At 42.1% G+C, this 24,672-nt stretch overlaps 1 protein-coding gene across 2 annotated transcripts in view; it reads left to right on the top strand.

Moving 5' to 3' along the window:
• The first annotated feature begins 11,901 nt into the window (after nt 1–11,901).
• afap1 (actin filament associated protein 1) overlaps nt 11,902–24,672 on the top strand; it is an 83,315-nt gene continuing 70,544 nt past the window's right edge. Inside the window, exon 1 of one of the 2 annotated variants that reach the window (XM_078275616.1) lies at nt 11,902–12,210. In XM_078275616.1, coding sequence (XP_078131742.1) covers nt 12,174–12,210 — 37 coding nt within the window. In that variant the 5' untranslated portion in view covers nt 11,902–12,173. The remainder of the gene's footprint in view (nt 12,211–24,672) is intronic. The other variant, XM_078275615.1, reaches the window with a different exon arrangement.

The raw sequence follows: 24,672 nt of genomic DNA, 5'->3' as shown, positions 1-24,672 counted from the left end.
TTTAGCAGAGGTACCGTGGCTCCGTCCGGCGCTTAGCACCGCCCAAAACGATTGTGATTGGTTTAAAGAAATGCCAATAAACCAGAGCACGTTTTTCTCCCGTCCAGGAATGTTGTGTGGACTAGCCAGACCATCCTTTGCAGCGCTGTGGAGGAAGGTCTGGCTATAAGAGACTACCAAGGCGATAATGCCCCTGTTCAGAGGTTGTCATGGACAGGATATAAAATATATTCAAGCATGTTGAATATGCAAAGCATAATGTGTTAACATGGATAATTGAGAAACAAAAAAACATGAAAAAGAAAAAAGGGATGGGGTACAGTATTATTAATTCAAATTAGTTTTGGGCAATAGTTTGCTCAGTGGGGTGTCTGAACAACATGACAGGTTGATAGCTGACCGGGGAAGGGAGGGTCCAAGTTATTACACTATCTTAATCTCTATTCCATTTCATCTCAGTCAGGGAGCCAAACGCTGATGTCACTGTTGACTTTATACAACAGAGCCAAACATCTATCCAGGATGAGATTTCACTGTGATCACACACACACACACACACACACACACACACACGCACATGCTTTTTCTCTGCAATGCATCCATTCTTTCATTGCTTATCATGTCGCCACACACTCCCTCTCCATCATCATATCTCACCCTGATAAGAGTCTCATAGCTCAGGCAGAAATCCTCCCACTATGATTAGCTGGCTGTAGGGTCATCTGGCCTGCATACTGCCTCACAGTGCAATACAATGAACATGGCTGTGAGGAATGTTACCGTCTTCTGACCATGAAAACAGCCCAAACCCAACCAGCCTCTTGTGTTTTAAGCTCAGGGCGTTTTTCCTGTCCTATTGTTTTCACATCGGCAAAGTGAGTTTTAATGGCTGAAGCAATTGTCTGTGACCACAATCCTTGTGCCACCCTTTGCTAGCCTGACATTGCCGGAACCAAATCACAAATGCAAGTTTGTCTGGAACCTCTGTTTATTTTTTAATTCCAAGGGGCATTATCAACAGGTTATCAACGTGAGGTAGTGCTGAGCGACCAGTGAAGTGGGGCCTCATTTATAAAACTGTGCGGCAAATTTGCGTCAGAAGTGGCGTACAGATGAAACATAGGATGTGAGTATGCACAGAAATATTCGGCTTTGGACTCTAAATGTGGTGCCGCTTTGGCGGCTTCATGTCACGCCCATAGTTTCCCTTAAATAGTCAGTGAAACGCCCCAAATTAATATTCATCCGTACCGACATCATGCGCACAGAGGAAAACAAAACAAAGGACTTGTACTCAATGTGAAGTTGTAGTTCTTGTTAGAGAGGTGGAAAAGAGGAAAATATGTTTGGAAGGCACAGTGTGGGCATTACTAACGCCAAAAAAACTGTAGAGTGACAACATGTTGCAGACGCAGTTAATGCCACAGCCTAAAATTAAAAAGAAATGGTCCGATATTAAAGTTGATGCAACAAAATGCCTTGCGCTACCCCGGGGGACACCAGAGCTGAACCATCTTGAAGTGGGACAGGCACGGCATGGTTTCTCCGAGTGCTTCTCTGTAACGCTGGGCCCAAAACAGCACAGAGATCCAACAGGACAGCTCCAGGCAGTCAGAACCGGCTCTGAGGCCACTCGTCCTCGTTTGCCAGCAAGTCTTCTTGCTGTCGGCCTCCATTTGCCACATCTCCCAACAGTGCAAAGCCAGCCATTGTGCGTCATTACGCATGGCATGCCTTTTTCTACCCATCAATTTGATTGTATCTAAAAAGCTAAGTGTGTGGGAAGTTATTTAATTGTAAATGACACATAGTTCTGCGCAAGGAGCATGTAATTAGTAAAACTTTATTTCTATTGCACCTTTCACAATGGTTAAAACTTGCTTTAGAACTACCATAAAAAGAAACATTTAAAACATAAATTAAACTATCTAAAGCCATAAAAATGAACACTGTATAAAACACTAAGATACTGTATATGATGACTATATTAAAACGACGTGCATACCCAGACGGAGGCATCAAACAGTAGTGTAAACATTATTTGTCCTGTTTATCATATTATTCATGAGATAAATTTCATAACATGCCAATATAATTACAGAACACATCTGCCAGAGCAAATAATAGCTGAGCTGGCAGATTGGTCTGGTTCCCAGACAACCCTCTGCTGTGCTGAACTCAAGCTCTTTGTTGCTGAGGAAATAGCAAGGCCATTGGCTGCCATATCGTCAGCTACAGTAAAGATGCATTCAAAAGCGCTAAATTATAGCTGCTCTATGGCTGGGCGATATGGAGAAAAACCTTTTGACCTGAAGTACCTCGATATCAATATTGCGACGATATTGTAGGCTTGACAATTGGTGCTTTTCACAAAATATCTTCACAATTAGATTTTAGATAAATAATAATCTGTAATGAGGATATACTAGTCCTGCATGTCCAGACAGCATTCCTGGATGCGCGAAACACGTGCTCTGGTTTATTGGCATTTCTTTAAAACATTCACAATCGTCTTGGCCGGTTGGAGCCACGGTGCCGCTGCTAAATAGCCTTGGGAAGAAACTTGTTTTGGTGGAACATGTGTATGTTCAAAAGTAGTTTTAGTCGTGCAACATAAAAATCTGATTGGACAGATAGTCTAGCTAGCTGTCTGGATTTACTCTGCAGAGATCTGAGGAGCAGGATCATGAATCCACCAATCCCAGAAGTGAGTGGTCGTTGATATAGACTATGGATATACCGTATTTTCCGGACTATAAGTCGCACTTTTTTTCATACTTTGGCTGGTCCTGCGACTTATAGTCAGGTGCGACTTATATATCAAAATATATATAATTTAACATGTTTTTAAATGTTATTTCATGCTGAAAACATTACCGTCTACAACCGCTCTAGGCGCTCTAGGCTTGTGACGACTATATGCTGCTCCTAAAGACAACCGAGAAAGAAAAGAAACTGCAGGTAGTGAAATACGCAGCCGAAAATGGTAATCGAGCAGCAGAACTAAAGTTTGGAGTGAGTGAGAAACTTGTGAGGGACTGGAGAAAAGGTTAGTTTTACTGCAATGAAGAAAACAAAGAAAGCTAGTCGCGCGCTGAAATCCAGATGGCCAGAGCTGGAGGAAGGAGTCCACAGATGGGTGCTTGAACAACGTGCTGCTGGGAGAGGCTCGTCAACAGTGCAGTTACGTTACGTTAACATAGCGGACACCTACCGTATTCAGCCCCTTGTTCTGGGGGCTGTTGGGGAGTTTAATAACTGTTAATGTGTTACGTTAACATAGAGGACACCTACCGTATTCAGCCCCTTGTTCTGTGTGCTATTGTGTAGTTTAATAACTTGCCTTTCCAGATTAAATGTCTGTTCTTGGTCTTAGATTTTGTGAAATAAATTTCTAAATAAATGCGATTTATAGTCCATTGCGACTTATATATGTTTTTTTTCCTCTTCATGACACATTTTTTGACTGATGCGACTTATAGTCCGGAAAATATGGTAATGACTAAGTGGGTAAAGGCAAATAAGAACAGTTAGAACAGTCTGTTGAGTTCAGAAAATGACATCACTTTACTAAACTTAAGCCATATTACATAATCTAAAATCTAAGACGATATATAGTCTCATATCGCGATAACAATATAATATTGATATATTGCCCAGCCCTAAGCTGCAGCAATCAATACTTTTATTTTAACCATGGCCTAAATGACTGTGTGTAATGTGAAAGCTCAACTTTGCTTATATTTATCAGATGGACAGAGACAACCTATAAATGAAGGTTAATGTTGCTCTGCGTCTGCTAGATGTCCACACAGGAAGCGATGAAAGAACACGACAAGCTTCTTCTAGCATAGGTGTGCAGTGTTCTCTAACCAGAGAAACTGGAAACACTATAGGTCCAACAGCTACTTGAGAGGTCAAGATAAAGCAGGTTTGCTATTGGTTAAGAAGCAGCCTGTGAAAATGCTGTAAAGTTCAATAAAGAATGGCGTGAACGAATAAGTTGATGGGAGCCTATCCACTGTAAGGAAGACTTTTCCAAAAGTTTCACCAACCCAAGCTATGAAACAGGTTGTTTGCCATTGTCTTCCAAAATAACTAATTTGGCTCCACTATTGGTCGCATGATCCTTTTTGTCAGAGCCTTCCAAAAACAATATGACCATATGAATGTTTTTCTGTTCTGCTGTCACTCTGGATAAAGTTTGGTTAAGGAAAGGCAACTAAAAGTATGTGGTTAGGGTTTGACATAGATTGGTAAAAGGAACCGGTGTTAACTGGTAGGAGGCGGGATAGAAGCACTTGTCCAATCAGCCCCGACCTCTTCCCCCACACTCCACATGTTGATGTCACAATTGTTAGTTTGCACTCAGAAGAAGGCAATAGGCATCACCAAGGTATTTTCTATCCATCTGGGAATTGCCCAGTTTTGATGGAAGATTAATAAGGTTAACTGTTGACTCTAAACTGCCTGGGTGTGAATGTGAGCATGAATGGTTGTCTGTCTCTATGTGTCAGCTCTGTGTCAGCCCTGTGTCACCCCCCCCACGTCTGCGACCCTACAGGATAAGCTGTTGTTTTTTTCTGTATGAATGGAAAATGACATAAGAAACTAGAATGTGCCTTAATAAACATAAACGGTTTGTCTTGTTTTAATGGGTAAAGACTAGGGCTGCATCTATCGATTATTTTAGTAATCGAGTATTCTACCGATTATTCCATCGATTAATCGAGTAATCGGATAAGAAATACTTTTGTTTTATTGAAGAGCAATAATAAACAATAGTGTGGTTAAATATACTCAATCTATTTTAATTTATATATTTGATTACAATGCTACACAGCTCTGTTACACTTATGCTAGTAGATCGTTGATCAGCTGTTCCTCCGTGAAGAGAGAGAGTGAGAGAAAATGGTGCGCAACAGTCAGCTGTTTCTCCGAAGGGATAGTCAACAAGTCGGCTCTTTAGATCAGACTGTGGTCACCGCTACGTATTTTCTTGTCTTTGTTTTTGGTAGTGGTTGTGTTTGGTGTAGTTTCATCGTCCATACGACTCTGTGATTTACTTTTGTCGGGTCCGCTTTGTGGAATTGTCGCTGTTGAGATGCTGAAGCATTGACGTTGTGCTATTATTGTGGTAAGCTAGTTCGGTTTTTCAGTAGACACACTGTACAGAGTTCTCGTTTTAATTACGTTTGAACTGATTCCAAACTTTGGACACTTTCTGTCGTTTTCTCCAGCCTGTCTCTTCTCTTAGCCCCTTACTATTTACGCTCTGGCATGTGTCGCCAGCAGACTGAGCAGCGTCTGGTGTGCGACAATAATAATGATCTGTGTGGAAACACCGTCGGTCAGCAATACAACGTTGGTAACATAGATTTAATGAAGCTTCGAGGCAAATCATTTTGCATCAAGGATTTTTTGTAATCTAATTATTTGAGTTATTCGAGGAATCGTTTCAGCCCTAGTAAAGACCCATGTGACTACTACGGCCGGAGCCACTATCCACAACATGCTAATTTCAACTTTACAAACCCCAAACTGAAAAATAAGCTCTTTGTCGAGTGAATCACAAAATGATGGTAACACACAAAATCTCTGTATTTTCATGGCATTGAGCATATCTTTCTACCAAGAGGATGAAATATGAGAGAATTTTTTTTTCAGAGGAAGCTTGTGTTGGATTCATTCTTAACCTACATGTAACAAACCAACGTTAATATGAGGATGATCCAGTGGGACAGTAAAAAGCTATAAGAGCCCTGATGCCCTGCAACATACCACAGAAAATGCATAATTAATACATTACTAGCAAAACAGAATGTCAGAAACGAAAATAGAGTTTCAAAAAAGTCGTTAGTGAGCACCACACACACACACACACACACACACACACAAACACACATACACACACACACACACAGGAGGTCAGTTACAGGAACATAATGGTGATTATCCTTGAGGGAAACCACTTTAAGAAACTCTGCCAGCCTGTGGTTCTACTGGTGGAACTGAAAGGTGAGCCAGGACATTATTCTCTTTCTCCACACTGTTCCCTCCCTCAGTCTCAGCTTCCTCGCTAAAAAGTGCAGTCCAGAGGAAAAAAGCCCTTCACTCTGCTCCTCCCTTGGTGGCAGATGGGATATTGAACTCTGACTGGCTCCTGTCCCTGGGGATGCTGGGAATCTGCAGCTTATGGTAATTGGGTGTAATTAGGAAAGCTAGCCTCTTACTCACTTGTATTGTTTCTTTCCTTCTATCCTGTATGTGTGTGTCCAAAGTGTGACTACAGCTGGTTAAGACCAATGTGAAGGAGTTTTAAAAGTTACAGGGTTAGAATTCTTGTTGATAGAACAAACTCCTGCAACAGTGCAGGAGGTTTATAGAAGCAGAATCATTCACATGCTTTTCTCCAGAGCAACATCCAAGCAGTGAAGGAGAAACTAAGCTTCAATGTGTAGATAGTAGGCCTTAGTGCAGTTACAATATCAATTAAAGAGGTCTCCTATAGCTAAAAAGACAGTGTTTAAGACTATTACTAAGGACACATTAAGACCACTGGAGTTTTGAAGTCCCAGCTCTCTGATATTTTGCAAAAGTCCTTTAAAAGTCCCGCTCACTCACCATCCATCCATCTTTGACCGCATCCCCGTGTGGCGGTCCGTCCCGTTGTCGCGGGCGTGTGGCGTTTAATTTCCCCGTTGTGGCCGCGTGTGGCGGTCCGGTGGTCCGTCCTGTTGTTGTCGCCGGCGTGCGTGTTTAATTTCCCCGTGGCAGTTTGTGAAATGGTAACGGTCAAAATTCGTGACCTGTACACGAAATAAACGAGAAAATCATGACCTGTACACGTATTAATAAACAAAAATAACGTGACTATTTACGAACTGGCATGAGACCGGGTTGCAGGACCATAGGTGAGGGTAGGAACGAAAACTGACCGGTAGATCGAGAGCTTTGCCTTCTGGCTCAGCTCTCTTTTCGTCACAACGGTGCGATAAATTGAATGTAATACCGCACCTGCTGCGCCGATTCTCCGACCAATCTCCCGCTCCCCTCACTCGTGAACAAGACCCCAAGGTATTTACTCTCCTTCACTTGGGGTAAGGACTCATTCCCTACCTGGAGAAGGCCCTCCATCGGTTTCCTGCTGAGAACCATGGCCTCAGATTTAGAGGTGCTGATCCTCATCCCAGCCGCTTCACACTCGGCTGCGAACCTATCCAGCGAGTGCTGAAGATCACAGGCCGATGATGCCATCAGGACCACATCATCTGCAAAAAGCAGCGATGAGATCCCCAGCCCACCGAACTGCAACCCCTCCCCACCCCAACTACGCCTCGATATCCTGTCCATAAGTACTACAAACAGGATTGGTGACAAAGTGCAGCCCTGGCGGAGGCCACTTCCACACAATGTTGAAGAGGCATGTCAACCAAGACAACCCCTCCACACCCAGAGCTTTAAGCATTTCTGGATGGAGCTCATCAATCCCTGGGGCTTTGCCACTGTGGAGTTGTTTAACTACCTCAGCGACTTCCACCAGGGAAATTGACGACAATCCCCCATCATCCTCCAGCTCTGCCTCTACCATAGAGGGCGTATTAGCTGGATTTAGGAGTTCCTCAAAGTGCTCCTTCCACCGTCCTATTACCTCCTCAGTTGAGGTCAGCAGCGTCCCATCCTTACTGTACACAGCTTAGATGATTCCCCGCTTCCCCCTCCTGAGGTGGCAAACGGTTTTCCAGAAGCACCTTGGTGCCGACCAAAAGTCCTTCTCCATGTCTTCTCCGAACTTCTCCCACACCCGCTGCTTTGCCTCTTTCACGGGAAGTACCTTGCAACTGCCTCTGGAGTCCTCTGGGATAACATATCCCGGAAAGATTCTTTCTTCAGTCGGACGGCTTCCCTGACCACCAGTGTCCACCATGGTGTTCGTGGGTTACCGCCCTTTGAGGCACCTAAGACCCTAAGACCACAGCTTCCCGCCGCAGCTTCAGCAATGGAAACTTTGAACATTGTCCACTCAGGTTCAATGCCCCCAGCCTGCACAGGGAGGCACAAAAAGCTCTACCAGATGGTGATCGGTTGACAGCTCCGGCCCTCTCTTCACCCGAGGAGTCAAAAACATACGGCCTCAGATCAGATGAAACGATTATAAAATTGATCATTGACCTTCGGCCTAGGGTGCTCTGGTACCAAGTCCACTTATGAGCATCCCTATGTTCGAACATGGTGTTTGCTATAGACAATCCATGACTAGCACAGAAGTCCAACAACAGACAACCACTCTGTTTTAGATCAAGGAGGCCGTTCCTCCCAATCATGCCTCTCCATGTATCTCCATCATTGCCCACATGCGCGTTGAAGTCCCCCAGCAGAACTATGGAGTCCCCGACTGGAGCCCCATACAGGACTCCATTCAAAGTCTCCAAGAAGACCGAATACTCCGAACTCTTGTTTGGTGCATATGCACAAACAACAGTCAGAGTTTTCCCCCCCACAACCCGCAGGCGTAAGGAGGTGACCCTCTCGTCCAGCGGGGTAAACTCCAACGTAGCGGAGCTCAGCCGGGGGTTTGTGAGTATCCCCACACCCGCATGGCGCCTCACACCCTGGGCAACTCCTGAGAAGAAAAGAGTCCAACCCTTATCCAGGAGTATGGTTCCAGAACCGAGACTGTGCGTAGAGGTAAGCCCCACCAGATCCAACTGGTAGCGCTCCACCTCCCGCACAATTTCCGGCTCCTTCCCCTACAGAGAGGTGACATTCCACGTCCCCAGAGCCAGCCTCTGCCGCCCGTGTCTGGTCCGTCGAGGCCCCTGACCTTCACTGCCACCCATGTGGCAGCGCACCCGACTGCAGCGGTTCCTCCCACAGGTGGTGAGCCCATAGGATGGAGAGAGAGGTGTCACGTAGCTTTTTCGGGCTGTGCCCGGCCGGGCTCCATGGCAAACCCGGCCACCAGGCGCTCGCTGACGGGCCCTCCATCTGGGCCCTCCAGACGGGCGCCCGGGCTTCCTCCGGGCAGGATCACTCTATCTCTTCCTCGTTCACTCATAGGGTTTTTGAACCATTCTTTGTCTGGCCCCTCACCTGAGACCACTTTGCCATGGGAGACCCTACCAGGAGCACAAAGCTCCAGACAACACAGCCCTCAGGTTCATAGGGACACACAAACCTCTCCACCACGATAAGGTGATGGTTCCCGGAGAGGCCGCTCACTCACCAATAATGGAAATTGAAAGACAAGACTCATTCTCATTCTTATCAGTTCAATTTTCTAAGCACAAACGGACATTTGGAAAAACAGAAAAATGGGTTCAAATATCCAATTTTTCATTTTTTTCCGCCTTGACAAATTAAAAAATTGGATCTTTAAACAGTTTTTCCAATTTTCAGTTTTTATTCAGAGGATCAGAAATTTATTATTCAATACTGCAATGTTATTCTCTCCCTCGTTCCGCCTAGCTACGCCCCGACCCCCACTCAAAACCATCAGTTGAGAGCACCTCTGTAACCCCAAAGTCTATCAGTTTTTCATTTTGGTCCTTATGCAGTTTATGACCTGCATACTCCGCATAGTACACATGAGGGTTAATCTGCCTCGCTAGCCTTCTCTCCTCATTTCAGTGTACACTGGGGTCATCTGTGCAAGTGCATGTCTGACACTTCTCTCACCTAACCGGAACCCTGCCGCTCTCAGTAAACCGGTCGTTATCCTGCGCCCATACACAGGACCACTTGAGGCTGCCGCAGACGCGACAAGTTGATGTGTCCCTTCCCTTCATAGTCTTGCATAATCAAGGCTGTGTATGTTGCGCTCTGTGCAAAACTTGTATAATGACGAGATGCTTGCCCCCCTGTTCAGTCCAAAGTTCGTCTGTAAGAAGTTTTGCACTTGCCCACAAGTATAACCTAAATTCTCAACAAGATTCAGAATTATATTCTCGTAATTATCCAGCGTCGACATGACTGCCCCAAGTTTTCTTGAATGCCTGCCTAAACACATACAGACACACCCACAATAATAGCCAACCAATCGTTGGTAACTAGGTGGAACGAGGAAGAGAATACCATTGCAGTATTGAGCCCAGAAGCAATTTTGTAATTTTCAAAATTTCTGATCCTCTGAATAAAAACAGAAAATTGGAAACAGGTTAAAGATCGAATTTTTTAATTTGTCAAGGCAGAAAATTTGAACCCATTTTTCTGTTTTTCCAAATGAACGTTTGTGCTTAGAAAATGTAACTGATAAGCGTTACACTGACCATTCTCAACAGTATTTGTCATTTAATTCTAAATATTTCTTTACATATTTGTGTGTTGCTATACTTGTGTTTCATCCTCTGGTCATGGTTTACATAGTCCATATCCACGACGTTCCACGTCCGGAATTGCTCCGTTGCCGCCGGATTTCACTCTTTTCGGCTGGATGTCCGTCCACTTCCTCTTTCTTTGTGTTGGCGTTCTAACCTCTGGTGGATTTATGAGGACTATGGTTAACTGCTCCTCAGATCTCTGCAGGGTAAATCCAGACAGCTAGCTAGACTATCTGTCCAATCTGAGGTTTCTGTTGCACGACTAAAACTACCTTTGAACATACACATGTTCCACCAAAACAAGTTCCTTCCCAAGGCTATTTTGCAGCGGCACCATGGCTCCGTCCGCCACTTAGCGCCACCCAAGACGATTGTGATTGTGCCAATAAACCAGAGCACGTTTTTCTCCCATCCAGGAATGCTGTGTGGACTAGCCAGACCTTCCTATGCAGCGCTGTGGAGGAAGGTCTGGAAATGCCAGACTATGGTTTACTGTACATAACACTGTCAGCTAATCAAATTTCCCTTAACGGTGCTGTAGGTAGGATTGCGAAGATCCAGGACTTTGCCAAAAAATTTGAACATTGACAACTTCTCAGTCCCTCCCTCTCCGCTAAAGCTCAAAACGGTCTCCTAAACCCCTCCCCCCACAAGGGAGAATGAATGTTTGTGCATGAGCAGTGATTAACACGCAGTTAGACACCCCCTTTGGCCCTGATTGGTGCATCTGAAAAGGGAGCTGTGGATTTTTGCAAATCGCACTACAGGCTGTAGGTGGTGCCAGAGGAGCCAGATTTTTTTTTTTACCTGCTTTATGTAGTTCTACTCGAACATAGGGTCAGTTTCAGCAAATATGACAGAAATTTAGTTGTATAAGTCTTACCTACTGCACCTTTAAAGTATATTCAATAAATGTTTCTAAATTATATTTTGAAAAATGAGCATAAACAAATGAAGATAGACTATCCACGAAGACAGAGAGGAGGAGAAGGAGGGAAGGGATAACAAAAGAGGAGGAAAAAGCTGCCTTCAGGTGCACTCAGGTAAATATAACTTAATCTGCCTTAGCCTGATATAGCCTGTAACAAAGAGGACCGTGTATTTTCTTGTTCAATATTGAAAATGAAGAAGAATGAATTAAAACCATGTAATATCAGATTTATTATTAATAGCGTTATTAATATTATTTTAATATTAATTCACATAACTTTGTATTAAAATATATTGTCTGTCTCACTGTCTTCACCCTAAACTACATTATTTTGACAGTAGGCTACGGCCATTGCTAGTACTTAATATAGTAATAAAACATGAAAAGAAATAACATTTCAAAAAACAAAAGCCTCCTTGTACTAATAAATTAGCCTATGTATTTGTATTTAATAGAATTTTAGCAGTTTAGGTATATATGTTAGGTATATTATTATAAAGACTTAATCAAACCAAATCGTTTTTTAATCCGCTAGTCCAACCTGTGATAAAGGGATAAATCCATATCCAGGCAGGGAGTTGTTTTATTTCCGAAGGTCTTTAAATGCAGCATTGGTGTCCATGTAAGCATTTAGCGAGAGAGAGAGCGAGAGGGAGAGACTTTTGAAGAACCAGAGGGGAGGAGGAGAGAAGGGAAAGGGAGGAGGAAGATCCGGAGAAAAAGTTTGAAAGGAAGAGAGAGACGTTTCAGTGGCTCGGGAGGAAAGAATAAGTGGAGGTTGAAACTGAAGGCACAAACGGCTCAAAGTGTCTCTGTCTCTCTGTGTGTGTGGATTGTACTGGTACCGGGTAGCCGCTCGCCTCGCCTTGCCTCGCGCCCGCTGCTGAGCGTTGTCGGGCGGGTTAGATGAGTTGGACTTCACGATGAGGAGCGACCCTGTTCTGTTCTCTTCCAGCAGGGGTGAGTGGCTCCACCTGGGGCGGGTTTTTCTGACCACAGAATCACTGGGCCGTTTGTTTCATTTAGCGCATTAGGAGTTTGCAGTGACTTAATTAGCCTAACCTTACTCTGTTTCTCACGTAGCATTGCCACATAGCCATATTCGAAAACAAACCTACGAAATCAGTTTTTTTCATGAGCCGCTAGCATCTAACGTTCCAGTTGAGTTCGCAGTGACTATTTGAACCTTGTATTCCCACCTATAGTGGGCTATTAGTCGATAACCGGTTTGGTTCGGTAACCCTGTGGTCGACTGTGGTAACGTTATTTCATAGCATAGCGTATAGTAGGTATTTTGAATACCTACTAGGCCTACTTGTAATTTTTTCCCATGTTCTAAAATATTTAGGCTAATAGTCTTATTTAAAGTGATTTGTGTAGGCCAATGATTTTAATTGCTAGAGCTAATTTATTTGACAATATGCGTGGATTAACATCAATAGGCTTCTGTATCTGAGATTTGTGCTGCATCGCTCAAAGCACGCACGCAAGCACACGCACACACACACACACCCACCCACCCACGCTCGCTCGCTCGCTGGAAATGCCCCATTAGGATGGAACTTTAGAGCACATCCACGCGACTCCCAGATTATGTTTTGTCAGCACTGTGTTTATAGAACAGCAAGTTGTCCCTTTTTTATTTCAGAAATCTGAAGAGCCAGTGGTGACTACACATCAAAATAAATTCTGGCTAACTGGCATGAGCTCAGAAATGTTACTAATATGCACTGTCATATAAAGTAATAAACCAAACAAATTTTCAGCTGACAAAGTTTCAAATGGGCAATGTTTATAAAAAAAACAAACATTTTCTCTACCACAATGGGAGGGAGTCTCTGTGGAGAGACAGTTGGCTCCTGACAGTGTCATTAGGGTTGTGGTCGGTATCAAGACGCCTGTATGTAGTATGAACTTCACGCCAAACTCCATTCAATCATCTGGTAATTTAATGTGGCCTTTCTGCACCAATGCACACCTCAGAAATGTGAGGTAGGAACATTTGTCTTCAGGAGTTAAGACCTTTTCCTTGCTTTATAAGCTGTGCATTCCATGTAGCACTGAGGGCGCTTTCACACCTATAGTTCGGGGGACTGCGATTGGGGGCTGAAGTTTCAACATTGTTGCATTTCTCATTTGGTTTGGTTTACTTTCACACTGCAGTTTGTCAAACACACCAAACACTGTAAACACACGTCACACGGTCGAGACGGTCGCTCGTTTATTGGACAGAATATCCAAAACTCGCCGACGCTTCTGCTCTCAGAAAAAGTGGAGCAACACCACATTTATAACGTCTTGGGTTTTCTGGTTCTGCTTTAGTTTAGGGCTGAAACGATTCCTCGAATAATTTGATTACTAAAAATCCTCGATGCAAAATAATTTGCCTCGAAGCTTTGTTTAATTAATGTTACCAACGTTGTATCGCTCACGGTGTTTCTGCACGTAGGATTATTACTGTCGCACACCGGGCTGACGCTTCTTGCGACACGTCATGAAGACCGATTTACAAAATGAGAGAGCGTAAGGGGCTAAGAGAAGAGACAGGCTGGAGAAAACGACAGTGTCCAAAGTTTGGAATCAGTTCAAACGTAATTAAAAATGAAAACTCTGTACAATGTGTCTACTGCAAAATTGAACTATCTTACCACAATAACAGCACAACGTCAGTGCTTCAGCATCTCAACAGAAAACATTGAGTCTATCTTAATCATCCATTCCACGAAGCGGACCCGACAAAAGTAAATCACAGAGTCATATGGACGATGAAACTACACCAAACACAACCACTACCAAAAACGAAGACAAGAAAATACATAGTGGTGACCACAATTTGATCTAAAGATCCGGAAAAACAGCTGATTGTTGCGCATAATTTTCTCACTCTCTCTCTCTTCACGGATAAACAGCTGATCAACGATCTTCTAGCATAAGTGTAACAGAGCTGTGTAGCATTGTAATCAAATATATAAATGAAAATAGGTTGAGTATAACTAATATTTACATATAGGCCTATATACAGATCAGTCTCAGGTTGAAACTTGTAGTTCTGAAAGTTAAGTTGCACAACTTAAGGTAATGTTTATGTATCTTTAATGTATGCCTTAGTTTGAGGTTGTTATTGTATTTCTGAAAATGTTTTCTTTAAAAACAATGTAATATGGTACTTAAATGTACTTAATATGTATAGTATTTTTAGATGATATGGTAAGCAATATGCAATAAAAATGTTGCAATAAAAATGTTGCTTTTTCCAAAAATTAAACCAAACTATTGTATAATATTGCTCTTCAGTAAGTAAGTATTTCTTTTCCGATTAATCGATTACTAAAATAATCGATAGCTGCAGCCCTACTTCAGTGTTTCTAATGTTTCAGAAGAAGGCGAGCAATGAGCAGCTGACAGACAGCGAGGGAAGGAGAGAGAGAGATGATGATGATGTCATGCAGATTGGTGATGTCACACAGACGACCAGCGATGTGTACTCAGAATAAGTTATGGATCTTAAAGTTATCAACCCTTAAATCACATATAAGTCAGTAAATTGTGTGCAAGGTTGAAATTGCAGGCTAGTAAATGCTCTGTTGTTGGTTCACTTCCTGTATTTGGGCTGGATCACGTTCTCACCTGAAGCAAACCGAACTCTAGTTAACTTGGAAGCTAGTCTTGCTTTGCCAGACCTTCCTCCACAGCTCTGCGGAGGAAGGTCTGGCTAGTCCACACAGCATTCTGGTATGAGAGAAGAATGTGCTCTGGTTTATTGGCATTTCTTTAAACCAATCACAATCGTCTTGGGCGGTGCTAAGCACGGGGAAAAAACGCTGAAAAAACACCTCTGCAAAATAGCCTCGGGAAGGAACTTGTTTTGGTGGAACATGTACGTTCAAAAGTAGTTTTAGTCGTGCAACAGAAAACTCCGATTGGACAGATAGTCTAGCTAGCTGTCTGGATTTACCCTGCAGAGATCTGAGGAGCAGTTAACCATAGTCCTCACAAATCCACCGGAGTTTAAAATGCCAACACAAAGGAAGCCCAAGGCAACGGATATCCGGCCTAAATGAGTGAAATCCGGCGGAATTTCCGGTGGCACCGGAGCAATCCCGGAAGTTGAACGGTGAGGATATAGACTACTTTGAAATGAACCGAAATTCCCGTTTTTAAGCGAACCAGAGTTTGGTTGTTTGATCCGCACCAGAGTTCATTTAAGCTTTCACACCAGCCCCAAACCAACCAGACTATTAGACCAAACGCTCCAGGGTTCGTTTTAAACGGACCAATCAAGGTAGGTGTGACACTTTAAGGCTAGTTCAGGCTGCTCATTGCTGCTACCTAGCACAGTGGAGTGTGGTGATATAGCCTAATCATTGGATTAACAAGGGGCAACATAAAGTTGCAAGTGTAGATGTTCTCTTGAACGATGATGGTACCACCCAAGACAGATTTCATTTCGGAATTCCACTTCAAAACAACAGAAATAGCGACATCTTTTGACTGAATGGATGGAAAAGATCCCCCTTTACCTTCACTGACCCCCAAGCGTAAAGTAATGTTTTCTATTTCCGGTGTTCAAGTTGTAATAATCTTGTATCCAGACATACTCCCTTATCACATATTGCAGAGCAACTCACTTTAAAAGCATGTAGCTGGTCCTTATATTAGTGCTAGGTATTAGTTTATCATTCCAGCTTTCTGACATAGCACTGTTCTGTAACTTAATTCTAGCATTGTGACCTTAAAACAAGTCTGGTTTTCATTACCTCATTGTTGCTAGACGACAGATCCAAATACGTCAACAACACATACAATATTATGTTGCATGCTTCACTGAAACATAAAATAAGGGTTCAGTAGGATTCTTAAAATTACTGTAAATAATGGTAAAAACTGCTGCAAGCTTCTGCTGGAGCTCCACTCTTTACAGTATAGCTTTGGCTGACGGTAAGGTATAAACATGGGGGTTCTGTCCTGTGAAATGATAAAAACTTGCTGACTTGGTAGTACCCAACAACAGGAGAAAGGTAGACTTATGCCTGGCCCACACTAATAGATTTTTCAAATCTTGTGTTGTTGAAAATGGGAGAGTCCCATGTATTGATACATGAAACAGTTGTGTTCCTATAGCAGGGGTCTTCAACGTTTTTTAAGCCAAGGACCCCTTAGCTTAAAGAGTCGGAGCAGGGGCCCCCACCACATATTGTATAAAATTGAGTTGCGTATTAAACTGGGCCTACAATAACGTGTAGTGTGGCCTAAAGCCTATACACATACCTTTTTTATGGTGCCCTACAATACTAAGCTATTAAAACAATATTATTTGCATATTCATATATCATCATGTTTAAATGTCAAACACACAGTGAATCCATAAGCTTGACTGATGGCTACCGTAGTGGCTACCATACAGGCCAGTAAGCCTATCATCAGTGTTGTTGAGGTTGTTGTTTTTTACGAATAGGCCGATTTATCTTTGCTAATAATATGTTGGATTCATGGTAATACTTTGACATATTTTAATTTTTTGGGGAAAACACTTTCAAATAGGGCTGCACGACATGAGGAAAATATCTAATTGCGATTATTTTGACTGATATTGCAATTAGGATATGATTCACGATATTGGAGGGATTGATCATTTTTGTATCTTTATCCTAATTTTCATTGAAAACTATATAAAAAATATATATATATTATAGTGTGTGAGGATCTGTACCAAACAAAAATGTTTTCTTTAGTCTGTAGGATAGGATTTTTAGGCTGGGACGTCTCTGCAGCACCACAATACTTCATTCAGAATGCTTTGACACACATTTTACATTCTTTTGTTGTGTGTACCCGGCATTAGTCAGTCTAACTCAGTCTGACCACCTTTTGGGTTTGGGATTAGACTTTTAGGCTGACTTCAATGCTAATTGAATGGAATTATTTTATTTTCAGGTCCATAGTCCATCCACCTCAACAGTCATATTAACAATAATGCTTAGTCACACATTACAAAGTCCAGGTCAACATTGACTCCACACCACAGCCAGAGGTTTCCTAACATGATCCTGGAATGACAACACAAATGCTCCTCCATATCTCTAATTTCCTCTGCCTGTAGCAGTGAATGGAGTCTTACAATAACAGGACCTGTGCTAGCAGCTGCAGGGTATCAGGTCGCCCAGCGGCGCTCCTCTGCCTGGCATTTGGTGTGCTTCTGACAGACATCCATTGTGAGAGGGGTTGTAATCACATCTCAGCAGCACACGAGAATGTAGCAGATCATGTGTTGGTTTTGGATTTGAACGAGGATTTAACCAATGTGAGTTTATGACAACCAATATGCAGGAATGTAATAGATGGTAACCCCAGCTAGTTTACCCAGTTTCCCAACACATTTTCTCAGAGGTACATTTATAGGAATCAGAAGAATCACTTTTAGGGTGAAAGCCATTTGTTAATGCTTTAGTGGTTGCCTAGTAAGGACTGAGGCCTTGAAGTTATAGTTTTAGGTAGGCTTGTGCTCCAATATGGGTGTAATACTACACAGAAGTCATGCCCCAGCTTTGGAGTCATGGTTCAGTGCAAGACAGTAGAGCAAGTGTCAAAGACACAAAATCCTCTTGCTGGAGACTGAGGTAACATATTGCCCACTGGTAACTTATTAAACTATTTTCATTATAAAACCATAAGTAACATGTCAAACACTTTTGTATTAAACTGTACAAACACTTAAAGGGATAGTTCACCGTTGGAAAGATGAATATATCTTTAAATTGGGGTCACTTATGTAATACAAATGTGAATTTTTTTTTTTTAATTAGTGGCTTCTAGGCTGAGAAAAGCCAGAAAATCAGTTTTTGGCTCATGTGGATTAGAATTGATGTTCTAAAATTTCCTTCGGGATGAATAAATCTATCTATCGATCTATCTATCGATCGATCGATCTAAAAGTTTTCTGCTGAGAAGCCAGTAAGCGACGATTCAAGATGGCTGACGCTCGTTTTGCCTCGGCAATCTTCGGAGAAAGACGACCTATGGGCTGGTTGAAAACATGCGGAAGTAGCTCCTACTACTGGCTGTAGTCCATTGCCTCTGGGCAAAAATGCCTCCGATGACGGAAAACAACGATTTTTGATCATCGGAGGCTTTTTCCAGACCCACAATACCGCGATCTCTCGTCTCGGGGACATGAGGGAGGGAAGCACGGTCTTTCAAAAATACTACCGTGTTTCTACTGATACAAAGCTTAATGCTAAATCGGTGAAGTATCCCTTTAACACTTGGAAAAAAAGGCAACAGGTCACAACAGACTGAAAAGCATCTGTCATACCAATATACATAGCATAATACGTGTTGATTGGCACATCTGGGTGATGCCTTCAAATGTGCGTTAGCCAAAGTGTGACTGACTTGCATGCCAATTGGCTTGTTGTGATAAATGTTGCTAACTGTGAACGGCTAAAAGTTCCCAGGCAGAACTCGTTCTTGAGACTTTTGGTTCCGCATTATGTCATTAATCACCATACTGTGTATTGCGTATTACTGTCTGTGCCACTGTTTGCGCAATGTAAAACCATCATATGTGTAAATTGGACTGGCAAAAAAATGGCCCATCAATACTTCTCTACTAACAAGGCCAATTAATGTAGCCTACTGGTCTATTGGACTCTGACATGCTTTTCTCTCCCCTTTGACTTGAGCTGGTGGTGTAAACACAGCAAGCTGCTTTGGCAAGTCAAGGATCCCATTCAGCAAGTCCATGCTCAAAAGCCCTCCCACTTATGGGGTGCCATGTTTTGGGGGCAAAAATGGCCAAGTGTTTAAGTGTTTATTGCCATTATTATTGCAGCTTTCCTCACGGAAACCCTGAGTCAGGAGCAATTAATTGGGGTGTGTGTGATGTGGGCAGAATGGGTACATGGTTTCACCGTTCTGGCCCACTTGGCCCATTTGGTTCTGCTTTAGAGTTGGGGGTCTGTTCGTCCCAATGATGATTTGAAGTTCAAAAGCTTTCACGTGCGAGCCCCTCCTTTCTGGTGGTGGAGGGGAAGACGGATCCCAGGAGAGGAGAGATGAGGAGAAATGAGTTTGTAATCTCTCTCGTGGTCCTTCCAAAAGCCAGCTAGTCAGTAAGCTGGCTTGTGGGAACAGAGACTTTAATTTTGAGCTGACTAATCATAGCCCTGCCGGCCTTCCCCCTGTGTCAATATTCATCTGGAAAAACGCAGGGGCAAGGAGGGGTATCTCTGGCCTAGCTCGAGCACAATTCAGAAAACCGGATTAATGCCAAATAGGACACTCTCAGTAGCCTACTGATTTAATCACCATCATCATCAACCTAGCATTTACCTTTGGACTCCTGCCTCAAAATGTAAAACTAACAGTTGAAATAGTTCTATTTAGTCTTAATGGTTACCTTGGTAATTTGGGTCTATTAGGAGAGGATCATTTAATAGGCTTAGAGTTGTAATAGGATGAGCCTATTAGCTTGTTAGTCTGTCTGTCTGTCTCTGTGTGTGTGTGTGTGTGTGTGTCTCTCTCTCTCTCTCTCTCTCTCTCTCTCTCTCTCTCTGTGTCTGGGACAAAGCTTTTTGGCTTACATGACCAAATCTGCATTGTAGCTAAGTGGTAGTGGGGGTAATGTGGAGTTTTTTTTTTTTCTTTTGGGGGGGGGGGTTAACACAGCAAGAGGTCTTTCAGGTTAAGGGAGGTCTTCCCACAACAACAAGAACATAGGAAGGGCCTGGGGTCTGGACAAATGGACTTGTGAGCACATAATATATTTATGTGTAATTTCCGTGTGTTTCTGTGAATTAGTTTATGTGGTGTTCTGACTTGTGTTTGGATCTGCCTGTCTAGCCACTGTCATTTAGCCACACAGGCTTACAATACACTCGCACACATGCAGATGAACCAACATGACATCATGACTTCGCGTAAACATACACGCTACACTTTCTAAAGTGTTATCTGTACGCATTTTGAGCTATCCGCGTGTATGTCTACGCCGTATACAGCGGACAGGTTGGGTTTAGGAAAAGAAGGGTCCAGGTATCGTTCGTTCGTTTGTTTTTGCTTTCACGTATGAAAACGAGAAAACTATTCCTTTTTCCGTTTTTTTTAGAAAAACGAAAACTAAATTATGACTTGATTTTTGGTTTTCCCGTTCTTGCACGGAAATCCGAAAAAACACTTGATATTCCGATTTTCCCCTGTGGGTGGTGCTAAATCTGATTGGCAGGATATGCATTCATTGTTTTTCAAATTAAGAGTTTACCCACACTGTATTTGTTAGCCTGTAAAATTAATAGTCTATATGCAACTTTGAAGGTAATTTGCTAACGCTAGCTAGCCTGAGCTAGAAGCCTTACTTTGGTGTTACAAGTCATGATCCGTCCTGCTTCAGGTTAGCCATGCTTTAAATAAAGTTTAAGCATGTGTATATACCTCTCACTTCATGTGTTTGTACTTTTATGAAAGCATCAGGTAAAAACAGGGCTACAAATGAGATCTCTGTGAGAGACCAGCACGTCGACGAATCGTCCCAGCCCTAATACGAATTGGCGTGTCATACATACGCCACTTATTGAGATCAGTCTGGATAAACGGCGCCCAGTTCCTCTCCATAACCAGTTATACTCTTAAGGTGCTAAGATTGACTCAACCCATCTGACAGCTCACTGTGGCTGCTCCTGACTGTTTCACATGGATCCGCTGTCAAAATATCCCGAAAATGTTGTCTTGTTCTGTAGACACATTTTTGATGGAGGTCAGTGTCAAGTTCACTGACAAACATTGCATGTCCTGTGACTCCTTCATAATAAAAGTCATATGGTGTTTGGACAGTTAAATGCTTTTAATGTGAAGCTGAAGCAGTAGGAAATGTTTGATGAGGACTTTGCAGGCCTCCATAACTGCAGAGCGCTGTCATCTCATGGCATCTCAAATGTTCACTGGACATTATGAGCAGAGATATTTAAATATGTTGGACTGATTATATGTATGTCTTAAAGTGAATAAAGGTTAATACCACATAAGGGACACCCTGAGCTAAGAAGGTCTGTCACATTGTACAGAAGTGTTTTATTAGTGAGTTATGGAAGTTGCATTCTTTTCTCACACCCAGGCAGCTACCATTTCCAGCCCAATCAAGGAAACCACGTCCTCTCTTCCCAGCAGAGGATAGAATCCCAGAGCTGGAGCTTCTATATAGTTCCTTTTCTCCCCTTTACCCATCTCCCTTTAGTTGGCCTGTGGTTTTAGCTGAGCATCCTCTAATTATCTTTTTAAAAGAGATACCAAAGGGGAGCATCATAGCTCTACACTAGCTGTCTTTAGCTTGCTATTGAAGGGCCTCTCCTCTTTCTCCCAAACTATTCCTTCCTCTTCTCTCATCTTCTGTAAACCCCTGTCAGCGCTGCCCTATCCTTTCTACCCGTGACCCTTCTCTCCCCCCTCTTCCTTCAGATCAAGGTTTTGCAGATGTGTATTTGCTGTCAGGGAAACATCTGCTTGCACGGTAAACCACCTGTACTGTTCAATAGCAGTGAGTCCTGCTCTGTGATGTTGGCGTTGCGTGTCCAATGGGAAGAAGAAAACACACAAACCTCATAATTACAGAGCAGAGAAATGGGGAGAGAGCAAGACGGCTTGTCTTTCATCATAAACTAATGCAGCATCGCCCGTCTTCTGATGTGTTCACAACTCTCCCTCTCTCCGCCAAGTGGAGGCTTTGCTAACCCTTTATGAAAAATTTCTGACTGGTAATATTGCATGTCTTTCACAGCTTTTCACCAGCAGTGCAGACCAAATGTGCCAGTACAAGGCCTTTTTGGATCGTAGAGTTATGTCGACTGAAAATTAAAATGTCTGAAAATATACATTAATATCAATCCAACATAGTTAAAGGCAGCTGCTATGGCAGCCATACAGTTAAGCTTAAAGATTCACTGTATGTTTAATGTTTAAAACATCATGTATAAATAATAACCATTTATTTTCATCCATTCGGCCCAGTTTAATATGCAACTCAATTGTATACAATATATGCAGTACACTCTAAGCAATATCTGTGTATTAACAGCAGTATGATTGTATATTTTAACAGAAATTGTCCATATAGAACATGATTCACAGTTGTATTTTAGTTTTATATAAATTTCAAATTGCATAATTTGTGCTTCTGGAACTTTTGTCGGCCACGGAGGTTGTTTTCCACGTTGTTGCTTTTTTTCCTGAAGTTTGTCGCTTTTTACGACATTTTTGAAGTTTTTTTTTAATTTATTTTTAATTTTTATTTTTTATTATTTCTTGTCACTTTCAACATGTTGGGCGTTTTTTTTAGACATTTTTGTCGTGTTTTAAAACTGTAGGTACACACATCATTTCCGTTTTTTATTTATGTGGCAAAAGTCCGGGTAATTAACCTTTTCTGTTATTTTAGGGATTTACTTCTTAGACTGTTACTACTTCTACTCAGTTTCTCTTTCAGCTAAGGGGTCCCTGGCCTAAAAAACATTGAAGACCCCTGCTTCAAAGTCATCTTGAAAATGCAAATGAGGAGCACTTCTTATCATGAATTGAGGTTCCAAGTTTCCTCTTGAGCTTGGAAAGCAGCTTGGAAGCAGTTGAAATTGGAACTTGGAACTTTCACATCGGAGATATTCAGTATACAGTACAATTATATCATTGTACTGTATATTGAATATCTCCGATGATATCTCATTGTACTGTATATTATTGATATATCATTGTACTGTATATTGAATATCTCCGAAAACAGAAAAGCAGCACATCCTCACATTTGAGAAGCTGGAACTAGGGAGTGTGTGGCATTTTTGCTCCATTAAACAACTGAAACAATTGGTTGATTAAAACAATTAGGGATGCCCTTATATGAACATTTTGGCTGATATGGATAACCAATAATAACATTGCTGTTATGGCCGATAAGCGATATATACCGATGTCTACATGATCAGAAACAAGTATCTATGATAATCATATTTTATACATACTGAAAACACATGTGAACACTGAATTTGAAAAAAGTAATGTCTTTCTTTATGTCTTTCTAACATTTGGAAAAGCCCATGAATTATAGCTTTAACGCATTGTTTTCTTCTCAAGTTACAGGGCCGCCATGTAAACAACAAGTTTAACTCGCACTGTGAAAAAGTTTAATGGATATCAATAAATCAATAACTAATGAACATAAAATTAAATATCCTGTTTAGGTTTTATGACTAATCAGGGTTTTCCCTGGGTTGGCGAGGGAGAGATCACTAAAGCAGAACTTTAATGAGAATAGCTGGTCCACCTTAAAACCAGCTCACCTTAAGTTAGTGAGCCTGAGCTGTATAGCAAAATATAGAACTAACTGTATGAAATGGTACACACTTCCTGTCACCTAAAGGGGCGGGGCCTCATTTGAAAATCTTGTGACCGTCCTGTGGATGGATGAAAAGTTATATTTGTATAATTTATTAATATTTTCTCTTGCTGACATTAGATATTTAATTTTAATATTTTTCAGTGAAAATTGGAATAATGATACAAAAATGATCATTCCCTCAAATTTCGTGAATCCTATCGCAATCGCAAGATCAGTCAAAAATAATCCCAATTACATATTTTCCTCATCGTGCAGCCCTAGTCCTAAAACAGAAATAGCTCTCAAACTAAGTAAATTTTCTCCTGATGTGTCCGTCTAAGAAATGTCATGTTAGTGTCAGAATGTTCTGGAGATATGTGGCTTGTTGAAGAATGGCTCCAGTATTTACTTTGGTGACTACGGGGCGAAAGTAATAATCTGTGTTCACTTTCACTTCTCCTGTTGGAATTAACACACTCGGGACCTGCTGCTAGTCTCCTAAAGAGGCGTGGACAAACCCACGGGACACAGAGACAGGAAACTACTCTGAGTTGGAGCGTCTCGGATCTAAACTGTACCCAGACTGTGCTGCTACATTCACAACTATAGCGTTACTGCTAACTTCCTACTCACCGACACACATCCCTCTCTTTCTCCCTCCCTCTCTCCCTCTGCACACTGGCTAATGTGTGTTCTGCCGCTGCCGCTGTGGGCCTTCAGGCTGCTTGCTAGAAGCTTGCTCCTGATATTGTGAAGTGGCAGTGGTGGAATGTAACTAAGTACATTTACTCCAGTACTGTACTTAAGTCCAAATGTTGAGGTACTTGTACTTCACTGGAGTCTTTTCTTTTCATGCCACTTTCTACTTCTACTCCGCTACATTTCAGAGAGAAATGTTGTACTTTTTACTCCACTACATTCATCTGACAGCTTTAGTGTAAAGTAACACATTAAGATTTCTGTACTGTAGTTTATAAAATCTAATGTTTTATTCTAAATGAAACTGTACAGCTGTAATGATTATCCGATTAAACACTTAGTTGACTGACACAACTGTTTGGATCGTT

The sequence above is a fragment of the Sander vitreus genome, chromosome 19 (assembly GCF_031162955.1).
Source record: "Sander vitreus isolate 19-12246 chromosome 19, sanVit1, whole genome shotgun sequence".
In the NCBI taxonomy this organism is placed as follows: Eukaryota; Metazoa; Chordata; class Actinopteri; order Perciformes; family Percidae; genus Sander; species Sander vitreus.
Note: the sequence above shows the minus strand (reverse complement) of the source record. Positions and strands in the feature narration are given on the sequence as shown.